Source organism: Dipodomys ordii, unplaced genomic scaffold (genome assembly GCF_000151885.1).
Source record: "Dipodomys ordii isolate 6190 unplaced genomic scaffold, Dord_2.0 Scaffold2, whole genome shotgun sequence".
Lineage (NCBI taxonomy): Eukaryota > Metazoa > Chordata > Mammalia > Rodentia > Heteromyidae > Dipodomys > Dipodomys ordii.
The window spans coordinates 10445103-10460234 of NW_012267218.1; the positions used below are offsets into that span (position 1 = coordinate 10445103).

The 15132-nt window shown below is 38.6% G+C and overlaps 1 protein-coding gene across 1 annotated transcript in view; it reads left to right on the forward strand.

Moving 5' to 3' along the window:
* Positions 1-15132, forward strand: part of Rps6ka5 (ribosomal protein S6 kinase, 90kDa, polypeptide 5) — a gene marked incomplete at its 5' end in the record, with an annotated part of 109010 nt that overhangs the window by 12352 nt on the left and 81526 nt on the right. The window contains one exon of the mRNA XM_013013341.1: positions 10671-10889. Within this exon, the coding sequence (XP_012868795.1) occupies positions 10671-10889 (219 nt within the window). The remainder of the gene's footprint in view (positions 1-10670; positions 10890-15132) is intronic.

Here is a 15132-nt window from a genome sequence, read left to right on the forward strand (position 1 = left end):
GGCTTTTTCTGCTTATGTGGTGCTGAGGAATCGAACCCAGGGCCTCATGCATGCAAGGCAAGCACTCTACCACTGAGCCACCTTCCCAGCCCGTCGTGGAATTTTCTTTTAGTAAGCTCCTGTGGTTTTCCCAGCTAGTTTCCTTTGTGTTTTAGACCTTTCATTTGGGCATGATTTCTTTGCCATTTTTATTCTTTTCAAAAGCTGGACCAGAACGCTTTGGTTTTCTATTCACTTGAGACTAGAGAAATACCTCATGAACTACATGGGTTATTCCTCTCCTGCTTCTTAGGACAATTTCAACCATATTCTATTTTCATATATGCCTATAAAGTGCTTCAACTATATTCATTCTCTCTCCATTCCCCTTCTCTTCTCTAGCCCAACATAGCCTGTTGTACATCCCTGTCATTCAATTTTTAGTATATATTAATTGTACAGAGGGATTTCACTGAGGTATCTCATACTTGCATATATTATACTTTAATCAAATTTTCCACCTCTATCACTCTTCACATCTCCCTTATCCCTTTATTATTCACTAGTTTCTTATACCATCTTCATACAGAGACACATTGTTTTTCTATATTATCCACTCTCTGTCATTCTCTTCTCCTCATCACCTGTGCCACTCCAAGAATTAGTCATGTTTTATATACAAATGTATGTATGTGTGTATATATGTATGTGTGCATGTATATGTATATATATAAAATCTTGCATATGTATATTTAATGTCATTCTTTATTGCTGATGAATTCTCCATTGTGTATATATGCCACATAATCTTTATTTATTCACCAGTTGTAGGATATTGAAGCTGCTTCCATTGCATGGCTCTTGTGAATAGTGCTTCAGTGGACATGGTGTGTAAAAGTCTGGTGTATCCTGACCTACATTCCTTTGGATATACGCTCAAGAGTACTATTGTTAGATAATAAGGTAGTGCTACTTTTAGCTTTTTGAGAAACTTCCATATAATATTTAGTGTGTTTTGAGGATGATACATTTTCAAAAAGAGATATAAGGAGTTTTCAAAGAGAAAAATGAATGAATAACTACATAGAAAAGAGACTGGAAGCTGAATTCAAATGAAATTGTTCTTACTGATATCTATAATAAAGGAGACATTGTAATTGAGCCCTAAATTTAACTCTGAGGTTATTAAGAACTTAAGCAAAAAAGAAAATACTTGACCTATATAATTTGTGGGGTTTTTTTGGTGGGGTATATAAATTAATCCATAACTGTGTCTTTTAAGTATTTGGCTATTATACATTTCAAGAAATAGGTACAATTCTGAATATATCTTTTTGCATGTATGTAGGCACAAAGATACACATTTTTTCACTAATACTTATATAGTATTTGTTATCTGCCAGGCCCTATTCTAGAATATATATTAACTTATTTAACTTTCAAATCATATATGGAAATTGTTACTATCCATAATGAGAAAATTAGACACAAACACATGAACTACTTTGTTGAAGTCCAAGTAGTTAAGAAATAGCATACCTAGGATTCATGAGGTGTTTTTCTAGTCTCAAGTGAATAGAAAACCAAAGCGTTCTGGTCCAGCTTTTGAAAAGAATAAAAATGGCAAAGAAATCATGAAAGGTCTAAAACACAAAGGAGACTAGCTGGGAAAACCACAGGTGCTTACTAAAAGATACCCATGCATGGAGTACCAGATTCTTCCTCATTGCCTATAAATGCCCCTCCCACATGCAGTTAGTGGACGTTCATATATTCATACACATATATGCCTATATATAGAAAAAGAAGCATTTTTAACATAAAATGTAATTTTTATTCCTGATTTTCTTTTGACTGGAATTGGAATTTTTAAATATTAATCTCTTCCTGAGCTTTTATTTGCAGAATTGTAAATATAGTGAACCAAGAATACAACCTTCAGCTATCAAGTTAGGAAACAAGTTTTATGAAACATTTAGTGTATTTGATTTTATTTTTTGAGGGGAGTAGGACTGGGGTTTGAACTCAGAAACACAGCTTTTTTTTTTATATATAGTCCCTAAAAAGTGTCACACAATGAAACTTCAATTTACTAATGTCTTTCTGAGTAGAACTTCTGTACAGTACAAATGCAGAACTGTCTGTTGATTTGTCTTAACACAAGCTATGTTTACAAAATTACTTGTGTACAGTATTTTCACAATAAAAATGTTTTTTTAATTAAAAAAAGAAAATTACTTGTAATGGGGAATAAAGGTTCTTTTCGATTGAGGTCTAGTCATACGTTTTTCTTGAATCTTAGAAATACAAAATTGTGGCCAGCCAGTTTCATGGTTGAACTCATAGTCTTTGCTTTTTGTTGTGGGTTATGCTACAGTAATCCAAAGTGAAGCTCCTTCTCTTAGAATCCTTTTCAGGGCTGGAAAGGTGGCTCAGTGGTAGAGCGCTTGCCTTGCATTCATGAGTCCCTGGGTTGATTCCTCAACACCACATAAGCAAAAAGAAAAAAGCTGGGAGTGGCACTGTGGCTCAAGTGGTAGAGTGCTAGCCTTGAGCTGAAGAGCTGAAGGACAACGCCCAGGCCCAGAGTTCAGGCCCCATCACCGGACCCCCCCCCCCAAAAAAAAATAAGAATCCTTTTCAGTGGTGGAGGGTTGACTGGAGTGTTGCTAAGTAATTCCACAATGTTACTGTATACATTCAGGATGCACAGAGCCATCCAGTAAGGATACCAATTTTGAGGAGCATGACAAGTGAAATGTAAAGATCTAATAGAATATTTCTTACTTGATCCCTTTTCTGGAACGCTGTGCTAGAGTCAATGAGGTTCTGTAATGGAAAAAGTGGGTATGTGAAGGGGGACTAATTTTCAGAGCGGGAAGCTAGTATCCAGGACAAATCATATGTGGGGAAGTGATGATCTTTCTACAAGTGAAATTACACGTGAGAAATGGATGTGGCAGGCATTGTGATTAGTTTTTGCATAGTTGTGGGAGGTCACAAAGTGGTGACTAGATATAGATGCTGCTATGTTAAGCTGCTTTCCTGTTCTAAAATGGTGGCAACTACGTTTCTTGAGGTCATTTTCACCAGAGAATGTAACTAGGACTTGGATTTAATATCAAAATTAAAAGAAATTGCTTCATGGTAGTCCATTGTCCAGAGTTGGCCAGCTCTGCCTTTATATTAAAAAATCTGAGTTGCTAGATTCTTCCACTAAAGGAGGGAATTTGGCAGTGCTTTATGTATTTCTTTTTCTGATGTTTTCCTATTTGCTTACTTGCGTATTCTTTTTTTCCCATTCAGTCAGCATAATTTGAGCTCCACTTGCTAATACAAGTGAATAAAATCAGAAATGGGCCATGATTTTGAGAAATTCATAGTCTAGTGGATATTAGACAAAGAAGCAATCACACAAATACAGAATTACATTTATGATTGTTTCCATGACAGAGAAAGGAATTCATCGGGTTCTGAGAGCCTGAAATAGGAAGACTTGTCCTGATCTGCGAAGTTAAAATAAGGTGATTGGATCAAAGTATAACTGAGATGATAGGAAAGTGGAGAAGATAGGTAGAATCTCGCTAACTTAGAAATCTAGTTATATTAAGAATGTTCTTTATCATAATAACAATGGGAAATGAAGTGTTTTGAATCAGAAGGGTTATATTTGTATCAAGTTCTTTGACAGCATAAAAGGTGTGTAAAGGTAGAGGATGGGAGCAAGCTGGGAGGCTTAGCTGGAAATACTGATATGAATGACCAGTTCATTTCACAAGGTTCTGATTATGTGAGAGGATGAGCAGGACGCAATGCACAAAGTGACTTGAGTCTCTCTTAGAAGACAGTCATGCTTGTGGGGAATCTACGAATGGTGGCTCAGGTGAGAATGGTTTTACAAAGAGCACATTTTAGAACATTTTTCTTCCCATAAAATTTTACAAATAATACATAATTTGCCAATCATCAGATGTTGTGGGCATAAGACTTTGAGAGTTAAGTGTATACTCAGTGGTTTATTTTACTTAAACCACATTTGTAATCTGTGTCTTAAAATGAACAGTTTCAGATTCTTTTTTTTTGTAGTTCATAGGGCTTGAACTCTGGGCTTGGGCACTATCCCTGCCCTCTTCAGCTCAAGGCGAGTGCTCTACCGCTTGAGCCACAGCACCATTCCTGGTTTTCTAGCGGGTAATTGGAGATAAGAGTCTCACGGGCTTTTCTGCCTGGGCTGGCTTTGAACCGTGATCCTCAGATCTCAGCCTCCTAAGTAGCTAGGATTACAGGCGTGAGCCACCAGCAAGTTTTCAGATTCTTTAAGGACTAAGAACTAGATACATTCAAAGTAATCTGAGTACAAAAATCTTTGCAGATTTTCATAATTTCCCCCTACCTTTCTCCTGTTTCTCCCACACCTAATTTTTCAGTAGTTGCTTTTTAAAAGTGACTTGCTTGTTATCTAATCCTTTCAGCATTCACATTTCAGTGGCTTATGTAATACTTAATTACAGTATATAATAAGAATAGAACATGTAAAAAGCATAAACCTGCAGGGCAGCAAGTATCAGTGACTGGTGGGAAGCCTGGGGGAGGGAGTACATAGGGGGTGAACAACTCACCAGTGTTTGGGGTGCAGCAGGTGTTTACCAAAGGAAAGAGGGGCACAATCTTGGGAGTTGGCTGGCTAAAAGGCTAAGTGGAAGAAGCACTTAAGAGAATTTCCTTGGTATTATTTTCCTAAAAGCTCAAGTACAATAGTTTAAATGCTAAGTTTGGTATGATCTCAAAGTGTGACAGGACAATTAGAGGTGTATGTAATGGATATAATTTTAAGCAGCATTGATAAGTGTTTGAATGATAGAAAACAGTAGGCTCAGGAGATGTGTCAGTAGGATCCCAGAGAGAACAGCATGTCCAAGTTAAACACCTTAATGACAAAAAGCAGAGGCCGTCTGAGCAGTGCTTCTGAACGCTTTAAGGCTCATGACTGCTTCCTCCAGGATAGTGCATGTAGACATATGTATGGACAAAGTTTTACATGTTTTTAATTACACTGCACAAGTATTCTCTGTGTTAGTTAGCTTTCCATAGCTGTGACCAGACACCCAAGAGACCAGCTTGAAAGGAGGTATTATTTCCTTTTGGTTCATAGTTTTAGATGCTTCAGGTTATAGTCCTTGGCTCTATTGATTCTGCCCTTGGTGAGGCAGAACATCATGGTGATAGGAGCATGTGGTAGAGTTTACTTACCTCATGGCAGAAAGGAAGCAGAGAGAGGAAGGGAATGGAAGACCACGTATAGTCTTCAAGGAAATACCCCAGTAACCTATTACCTCCAGCTAAGCCCCATCTCCTAAAGATTCTTTTTTTTTGGGGGGGGTCCGGTCATGGGGCCTGAACTCTGGGCCTGGGCGCTGGTCCCTCAGCTCTTCAGCTCAAGGCTAGCGCTCTACCACTTGAGCCACAATGCCACTTCCAGCTTCTTTCTTTTTGCTTATGTGGTGCTGAGGAATCGAACCCAGGGCCTCATGCATGCAAGGCAAGCGCTCTACCACTGAGCCACCTTCCCAGCCCCATCTCCCAAAGATTCTACCACTTCCCAAAATAGTGCCACCAGCTGGAGACCAACTACTTAGTGCATAAGCCTGTGAGGTAACATGTCATAGCCAAACCTTAACTAACACTTGGGAAACTGATGCTTTTACAGCTAGACTCTCAAAATACTTTAACAAATTAACATCATTATTTTAAAGATTAAAGATTATGTCTTGAAGTTTTAATAAATTCAAATTTTACACAAAAAGTATAATTATGTTCAAAGTAAATTTCATCAAGAAGCTGCTCTTAGCTTAAAAAAGAACTTGAAATTGTATATTTTTTGACATGGAAGCATGAATAGTTGGTTTCTAAGCTGTAAGTTTTAATTTTTTATTTTGGCATCAAGTTCTAAAATCTTGATTCATAAATGGGAATCATAGTAAATGGATTAAGAGCCCTACATTGAGAAAAGCAAGCTGGGACGAGATCTACTCCCAGGAACCAGAAATTTCTCCATGTGGGTCCTTTCATTATTTCCTGTGCCTCAAGCTACTGAGGCCATTATCAGCGTTTGTCAACACTGTGCCATAAATCTACATTTCAGTTTGAACAAAAGAGACCTTCACTGTTTTGAAATTTTTACATAGTTTTCTTGATGTAGTTCTCTGCTATGGAAAGGCTGCTAGCTCTAAAATCACACGGATTTTTAGCAACATCCAAAACGATGTCTATAGTGCCATGAACGGGAAAATTGGCCTTATTCACTTGGTCATAGATGTCTGCGAACACAAAAAGTAGTCCTCCCTGCTCTTATTAATATAATAAGATTCATAGAAATACTTTTGTAAAGATTGGTAGTAAAGCAGTTGATGTCATGGCATGCTGATGTAAAAATTATAGTGCCATGCAGATAAGCGCGAAGCCAGTCTTGGCACCTAAGTACAAAATACCGTAGTGCTGCCAAATATCTATCTCAGGACCTCCATTAAAACTGTTGCCTTTTTTCACTTCAGTAGCCTTTGTAATTCCCCCAAAATGTTTGTAAAATAGGATCCCTTCAGTAATATACACACACACATGAATGGAAGCCAGGAGCTTGGCTATACTGGCAAGCTCTTAGTCACCCAGGTGCAAACTGAAAAGAAATAGCGGCCAGTTCTACTGTTGGTGGCCTTTTTGAAAATACTAAGAAACACCTAAGCCATTCTGGAGTGGATGGCACTCTTCAATAAGACCATTTCACTTTCTCCCTCTGCCCTAAACTACAAACCAGTTACCTAGTGAGGTATCTTTTTCCTGGTTTCTCCAATAATAAATGTATCTTCTTCCCCCTGGCAATATGAGTGCCTTTGGGTGCTTCAAAACCAAGGGTATTGGAGGCAGCCATGCTTTAGTCATGTAGCCTACTACTAAGCAAGAACTTTGTTTGAAATACATGTTTGGACCATTGTGAGACACTCCTTGAATATTGACTTACCATGTGGTTAGAATACCTTAGCTTTAATGTCAACTATGGCAACCTTAGAAGTAAAAGCAAGAGATTAGTGAGTTTCATACAGTTTTTCCTGACATCTTCTGATAGGTGAATATAATTATATTGGCAGGATATATGGTCTTTAATTTGAAATACTGGGAAATGTTTGGACTTTGTCATCAGACAAGGACATTAACTATTACTTGACCTTATAGTAATGTGACAGTAGGATGATTTTTAATTAGTTAAGCAATCAATGTACATTAACACCTTGTGCTACTTAAGGGTTATTTGGAGTAAAATACAACCTTTAAAAAAGAAACAGGAAAGTTATGAAAGAAAAAAAAAAGTACAAACCCATAGCATTTATCTGTGAACCCCACCTAGTGGTGAGATCTCTCAAAATCAAATTGCTGTAAGATTGGCTTCAGGAATAGGAGAGGCATGATAATGTTTTTAAGTATTTTTAAAAATTATCTTAGAGAAGTGTAAATATATTTTTCTCTAAGTACAGAGACTGTAGAAGGACCAGCAAATGAAAATTAAAAATCAGCCTGTTTGCAGTTAGTCTAAAGACTGTTTTTTTTGCCACTTAGAATCCCCATCAGTCATGGCTATTTTGTAAAACTTCCTTGTCTTAGAAGAAGTAGCACTGAGTCCATTCCATTGTTAAAATACCTCTCCTGCATTCTTACTTGTTTGATGTTCAGATCTACCTTCATTTGTTGCTGAGGTCATGTATGGAAGCAACAGGGGCACAGGTAAGATCAAGATCTTGAACAAGTGACCAATTCTTCTATATTTTCAGTTCTTCATCTATAGAGGATTATTATTTCCCTCCCTTTATTGGAATGTTCTAAGAATAAAATAGATTCTTGCTGGGAGCTGGTGGCTTACACCTGTAATCCTAGCTATTTAGGAGGCTGAGATCTGAGGATCCCAGTTTGAAGCAAGCCCAGGCAGGAAAGTTGGTGAGACTCTTATCTTCATTAATCACTCAAAAACCAGAAGTGGAGCTGTGGCTCAAAGTAGTAGAGCACTAGCCTTCCGTGGGAAAAAAAAAGCTCAGGGACAGCATCTAGACCCTGAGTTCAAGCCCCACAACCCAACAGTAAAATAAAATAGATTCTTACGTATCTAAAGTGCCTCACAGAACGGGAGTATGTGAAAAAATGTAGAATACTGGATGTGTGTTAGAGATACAAAATCATCTTGTATAGGCTCATTTATTGAAAACTTGTAATCCTATATTGAAAGCTCAATTTACATATACAGTTTTCCAGTTACTTTGCTTACCTGTCACTTCTGATCACAAATCCTCTTATGAATTTTTATAGTATCTTTGGAAAATCACACTATTTGCATGTAGGAAAGACAGTCTGGTTTTACATCTTTCATTCTATGTGCCAAACCTTATTTTTTGTTTGTCTGTTTGCTTAATAAATGTGTTCCTGGAAACAGGATATTGACTGCAAAAAATATAAATAAATAAATAAAGTGCCTCACAATACATATCTAAAGTGCTTAGATGTTACACAGTAACACCCAGCCATTTGTCATATAATCACCTGTGTTGAAAGATATACATGGAGTGCTAGGAAAGAGCTGAATGCCATATTTCAGTGGTGACAGGGAAAGTATTTTCCATCTTGAGAAAATAAATGGATTCTGGTATTTCTAGGCCCATAGTATTCTTGCAGGGAGAGCAGAGGTTAGGGTAAGTGCCGTGTGTATGTAAGGAACATAAAAGCTACACAGCTGCCTAACAATTTCACTGTCTGCCAGTGTACATAGTTAGATGATAAACTTATTAGAATGTTTCCTAGCTTTACATGGCTTCTGAACAGATATGCCCCTTTGCATTTTTATTTTAAGTTGCTTTGTTAGGATCTGAAAGTTGCCATTCTTTTGTTTTGATTTACCTCTACCTTTCTAAGGTCTCAATCTGTATTTATTATAAATATTTATCAGATGCAAACCTTTGTGAACCTTTATTCTGTGCTTCTTTATGAAGCTGAATTACTAAAAGTACCAATGTCATTGTCTGTGATAGAGATTAAATGAGTCAGTAAGGAGAAGGGGATTGGCACAGGGCCTGGTGTTGACAATTCCTTATCAAGCATTGGTCTCCTCTCCCCAGTACAGTCTAGCACTGATCTGTGACATGGCATAGCATGGTCCTAGACTAGGTCTAAAGTATTTGAACTGCATCACATATAGTACAAGAGATCTTCGCTTCTACAGAGCATGGCTTAACTATTCCAAGAAGCATTTTTCAAGGGAACTACTTCTTCCTTCTTCCTTCCTTCCTTCTTGATTTTTTTTTTTTTGCCTACTCCGACTCCTCCCATTTCTTCACCTTTCTTTCTGCCTAGAAATAAATGCAGAGACACTGCTTTGCCCAGTGAAGCACAGATCCTGCCTGCATGGGTCCATTCCTGTACCTGGAAGGGGGAACCACAGACAGGATTCTGTCCAGCAGGGTTCTTATGAAAAGAGTTGTGAAGTTGGCCTGTTGAGACATGAACTATTGCTCAGAGATATTAAGAAGTATCTGTCTATACCATTCACAGTTTCGTCTTTTAATGTTTATTAAATCTAAAGACTATTTAGTATGCACTGGGACTTGAGTTTGGCCTCATACTCTCATTTGGCGCTTTTTTTTTCCTCTCTCTTGGTGACACTTTCCCACTTGGGCCACATCGCCAGCCTGGCATTTTGGTGGTTATTGATGATAGAGTCAGACTTTTCTGCCCAGGCTAACTTTGAACCAATGATCCTCAGATCTCAGCCTCCTGAGTAGCTATGATTATAGGCATGAGCCACCTGCACCCAGCTAAGGATCTATTTACATAAGGTCAATTTATATTGCTTTAGATTTTTAAAGATAAATCTTGAGGAATACTTCAGGTACTTGATTTATATGAGAGGATGAGATTTTTACAAAACATCATCTTGAGCTGGGTGTGGGGGTGTGTGCATACCTTTCATCCCAGGTTTTCAGGAGATGGAAATGGGGAGGATTATGGTTATTGCCTAGCCAGCTTGGGCAGGGAAGTTAACAAGACCTGTGTCTCAGCATAGATGGGAGGATTCAGGTCTGGGGCCGGTCCTGGACAAAGTGCAGGACCCTATCTGAAAAGTTACTAAAGGAAAGAGGCCTGGAGATGTGGTTCAAGTGGCAGAGTGCTGAGTTCAAACTCCAGTACTGCCAAAGAAAAGAAAAAGAACTGAGCACTGTCTTCATTTTTTTACATCAATATACATACACAAATATGTATATACACATACTAATGTTTATATATTTGCTAGAAACCTAGCAACTTTATGTGATGTCTAAAATGTCCTAGCTTTTCCACAATTGGACTGTGATTATCTGACTATAGTAACAACTTCTTCTAGCTGAAAATCTTGAAGAGAAAATCACATTTAAAGAGAGAAAACGTAACTATCAGCAGTAGCCAGACCTGTAAATACTGAGCGCTAGACTAAGAAATATACAAGGCTAAGAAATCTACTATTTATAAAACCGAAAAAAAATTATCAAAGAGCTATTTGAAACAGAATCAATGGTGCTTTTAAAGAACATTTTTGTGTGCATGAGCATTAAATAAATATATTTCCACAAATTACATTCTGCTATGTAGCATTTAATTCTTCTTTTTCTTTTTCTTTTCAGCGTATGGAAAAGTATTCCTAGTTCGTAAAATAAGTGGTCATGATGCTGGAAAGCTGTATGCCATGAAAGTTTTGAAAAAGGCAACAATAGTTCAAAAGGCCAAAACTACAGAGCATACAAGGACAGAACGGCAGGTTCTGGAGCACATTAGGCAGTCACCATTTTTGGTGACATTGCACTATGCTTTCCAGACAGAAACCAAGCTTCATCTCATTTTAGGTAAGTGCCAGTTCTTGGACATTTTACATAAGAACATTTTTCCTTGCGTCTTTTGAGTTGTAGCTCACTCAATAGACAACGTACTTCACTCTTAAATGAAATGTTTGGGTGCTGATTTTCCTCTTTACAGTGACGTTTCCTTGAACATTATGTACTGCTCTGGATCAAAAACTTTTCAACATGAAATGTGTGTGCTTATCTTTGCACATCATTATGAATCATAACAAATAGTTGTTTTATTAGGTCTGTCTTCTCAGAGCAGTGTTCATCCACATGAGAAGAACTACATGGTGCAGTGGGCCATGACTATACTTTAAATGTTTTCCGGGATGTACAGGTTTGGGCTGAAGGAAACAGTCAAGTAAGATCATTTTCTGGTCCTTCTAGAAGTAAATGGAAGTGCCTATAGTATTGAATAGTCGCAAACTACCATTGACGATTTCATGTTAACCATTTGGTCTGTGCTCTTTTGTTATGCATATATGTATTACAGTGCCCTCTAGAACTGCGGTGGGTGCTGCCTTGTCACCTGGTCACTCCTCAGTAGGTGTGTGTTCCGGGTATCTCCTTTTGTGCCCTAGCTCTCTTTTTATAGACATGACCCTAATGGCTTATTTTAACTCCAGATATACTCCAGTGCTGAGGCATTGGAAGTTAAGACTTCGACGTATGAATCTGGGGGTGATACAGTCTTGCCCATAACAATTCCTAAAGGTGTATTGATTGACTTTTTTCAGTGTTTCTGTGAGGTGATAGCATGGATTTACAGGTCCTGACTGCAGTGCCCGAGGACATTTTGTCTTAATGACTAAGCACTGTAGATATTTAAAAAACAGGTTGCTCCATTATTGCGAAGTCTATGTATATGAATGCTGAAGCTACAGAAAGCAAAACTAACACAAAATCTTACTATGTTACTACAGGTAGTCTCTGACTTAAAATGATTTGACTTATGTTTTTCATCTTTAGGATAGTGTGAGGACAATATATGTTCAATAGAAATTGTACTTCAATATTTGAATTTTGGTCTTTCCCTGGCCTAGCTGCACTGGCCTGATCCATTAACCACAGCTCTTAGACAGCCACAAGACCACAGCACCAACAGCCAAGACAGTTATAAGAACACTAAGCCACTAAGCTGTGATGTTCAGTACATTAGCTGTATTAATTGTACTGGCAACTCAGGAGTTTTTCGACTTACCCTTGCAAAAGTCAAGCATCTGCATGTCTCTGTTAATGCTATACATCCTACAAAGTGAGTGTCCTGCATATGTTTTTACTAGGGTTTTTTTTTCAGTTGATGACTACCTTTCCCAGCTAAAAATTTTTTATTTTATTTAATATTTGGTTGCAGAAGTTCCTTAGGGGGGTAAAACAGCCCACCTAAAATGTATTGATTTGTTTTCTCATTCTGAGGTGGCTGGGCAGTTCTCTGCTGGTGTAGCCTCAGTTCACTCATGTACTGTACTTGGAGAGTTAGCTGGACTGGAAGAACCAGGGCATGCCTAGTGATTGTTTGCTAGGCCATTGTGCTTGTCCATATGGCCTCTCATTCCCCATTTCTTGGCAGTCTGAGGGTATTTCACGAGAATCACCAAAAGGCATACTCAGGTTCAAAAGACCTGAGTCTCATCCCTGGGCTCATACAGCTTCCCTATCAATCAGTATATGGCCAGCCTAGATACACATCGTTTTTTGCTTTGCCTTCCCTTCCCCTTCCCCTTCCCCTTCCCCTTCCCTTTTTCCTTCGCTTCCCTTTTTCCTTCGCTTTCCTTTTTCCTTCCCTTTCCTTTTTCCTTTCCTTTCCTTTCCTCTTTCCTTTCCTTTCCTTTCCTTTCCTTTCCTTTCCCTTCCCTTCCCTTCCCTTCCCTTCCCTTCCCTTCCCTTCCCTTCTTTTCCTTTCCTTTCCTTTCCTCTTTTCTTTTCTTTTCTTTCCGTTCTCTTTTCTTTTGCAGTTTTGGGGTTCAAAATGCAGGCCTTGTGCTTGTGAGTCTGGTATTCTACCACTGAGCCACACTTCTACTGATCACTTTTAGGATATGGCAAGTTTAGGTAAGATCTGCCTGTTTTCAGGCTTCCTGTATTGCTGTGATGTATGCCACTGCATCCAGCTTCCTTCCGTGGAGATGTAGTTTTACAAACCAGCTTGGGCTGGACTGGTACCCCAGTCCTTCCAATCTCAGCCTCCCACATATATTGGAAAAACAGGCATGCACAACTGTGCCCAGTAATGCGTTAAGAAAAGGTATTGAGAACTCTTCTGCCTGGGCTGGCCATGAACCACAACCTTCCCATTCTCAGCTTGTGTGTACTTTCTACTTGTGTGTGAAAAAACAAACAACAAGCTTGATTTCCAAATACCCTCCCATAGATGTTTGAACATTTTACTTAAATGTTTATCTATATTGGATAAGAGTGTCTGCTCTTCTAGAGCATACTTCCAAACTTCTAGATGTTTGTCCTTATCAGATGAGGAGTAATGCCACATTATAGAATTAAGTTTATTTTTATTTTCTTCTGCTAAAGGAGTCTGAACATCTTTTTACATCTTTGTTCTCCCTTTCAGTTTTTTGTTTGGTCCTGGCTGGCCTTGAACTTGTGATCCTTGAGCCTCAGCTTCCTAACTGCTGGGATTACAGGGGTGTAATCCATCTGTCTCTCTTTATATCCTGAAGGAGCCATTTGTACATTTAAAATTATTCTTATGGCTTATGGATTTGCATCATAGATGAAAGACTTTTTCTTTTTTGGGGGGGGGTCCAGTTGTGGGGCCTGAACTCTGGGTCTGGGCGCTGTCCCTCAGCTCTTCAGCTCAAGGCTAGCACTCTACCACTTGAGCCACAGCGCCACTTCGGCTTTTTTCCTTTTGCTTATGTGGTGCTGAGGAATCAAACCCAGGGCCTCATGCATGCAAGGCAAGCACTCTACCACTGAGCCACCTTCCCAGCCCTTGAAAGACCTTTTCTACTCTTAAGATGACCTTCTCTTCTCTTACTCTTAAGACCTTCATTACTCTCAAAAGGAATCCAACTGGTATCCTTGGCTCATGCCTGTAATCCTATCTACTCAGGAGGCTAAGGATTACAATTTGAAGCCCACTTAAGCCAGGAAAGTCTGTGAGAGTCTTATATCCAGTTACCCACTAAAAAGCCAGAGATGGAGTTGTGGCTCAACTGGAAGAATACTAAAAAAAGGAAGAGGGGTGGGGTGGGAGGAAGGGGAAAGGACAAAGAAATTCACTGCCTTTTTTCTTTTAGAACTTGTGTGGTTTTAGTTTTTACATGGAGAATTTTTCTTGGAGTCTGATGTGAAATAAGTAGCCACTTAGTTTTTTCAAATTATATAGTAAAAGTCTATGCTTGTCCTTTATTGTATATGTTTACATCACTCTTTCTGTTCTGTTTGGTTTGCTGAATCATGTGCCAGTATCATGCTGTTTTATCTTGCCATGGTTTTACAGTATGTTTTGCTCTCTGGTAAGGCTGGTCCTTACTTTGACCCTTGTCTTTCATTGCTTATATTCAGAGCTTTGTGGAAGGTTCTTCTGCTGGTTGTTTTTCTTTGTGAATTTTATTTTATTTTAATTATTATTTTGTCAGTTGTGGGGCTTGAACTCTGGAACTAGGCTCTGTCCCTCAGCTCTTCAGCTCAAGGCAAGCGCTCTACCACTTGAGCCATAGCACCACAACTCCTTTCCTGAGTGGTTTATTAGAGAGAAGAGTCTCACAAAGTTTCCTGCCCCGGCTGGCTTTGAACTGCGATCCTCAGATCTCAGCTTCCTGAATAGCTAGGGTTATAGACACGAGCCCCGACGCCCAGCTTCTATGTGAATTTTAAAAGCAAATTGTTTGGGTCTCTGAGAAAAAAAAAACACATTAGATTTTTTTAAAAAGATTACCATTAAAAATTCACGGAGAAGTGCTGTTTTTGTGATATTGGTTAGTCTTGTTCAGGAACATGGTGAATCTTTTTATATGGAAATCACTTTGTAGATATTCAGGGTTATTTTAACATTTTCTTTCTATCCGTGTTTCTTATTAAGTCAATCTTAAGTATCTTTTCTTGTACTCCTATTATAAATAGAGGCTTCTCTTCCACCATAGCTTGCAACTGATCATGCTCTGATAATTTTGTACTTTGCTATCTGAGGGTATGTTATCATCTTCCCACAGTGCTTATATCCTGCTCTGTGCTTTTTCAGCCTGACCCATGATGTCTTGTATACCACTTTTCTCTGCCTTGT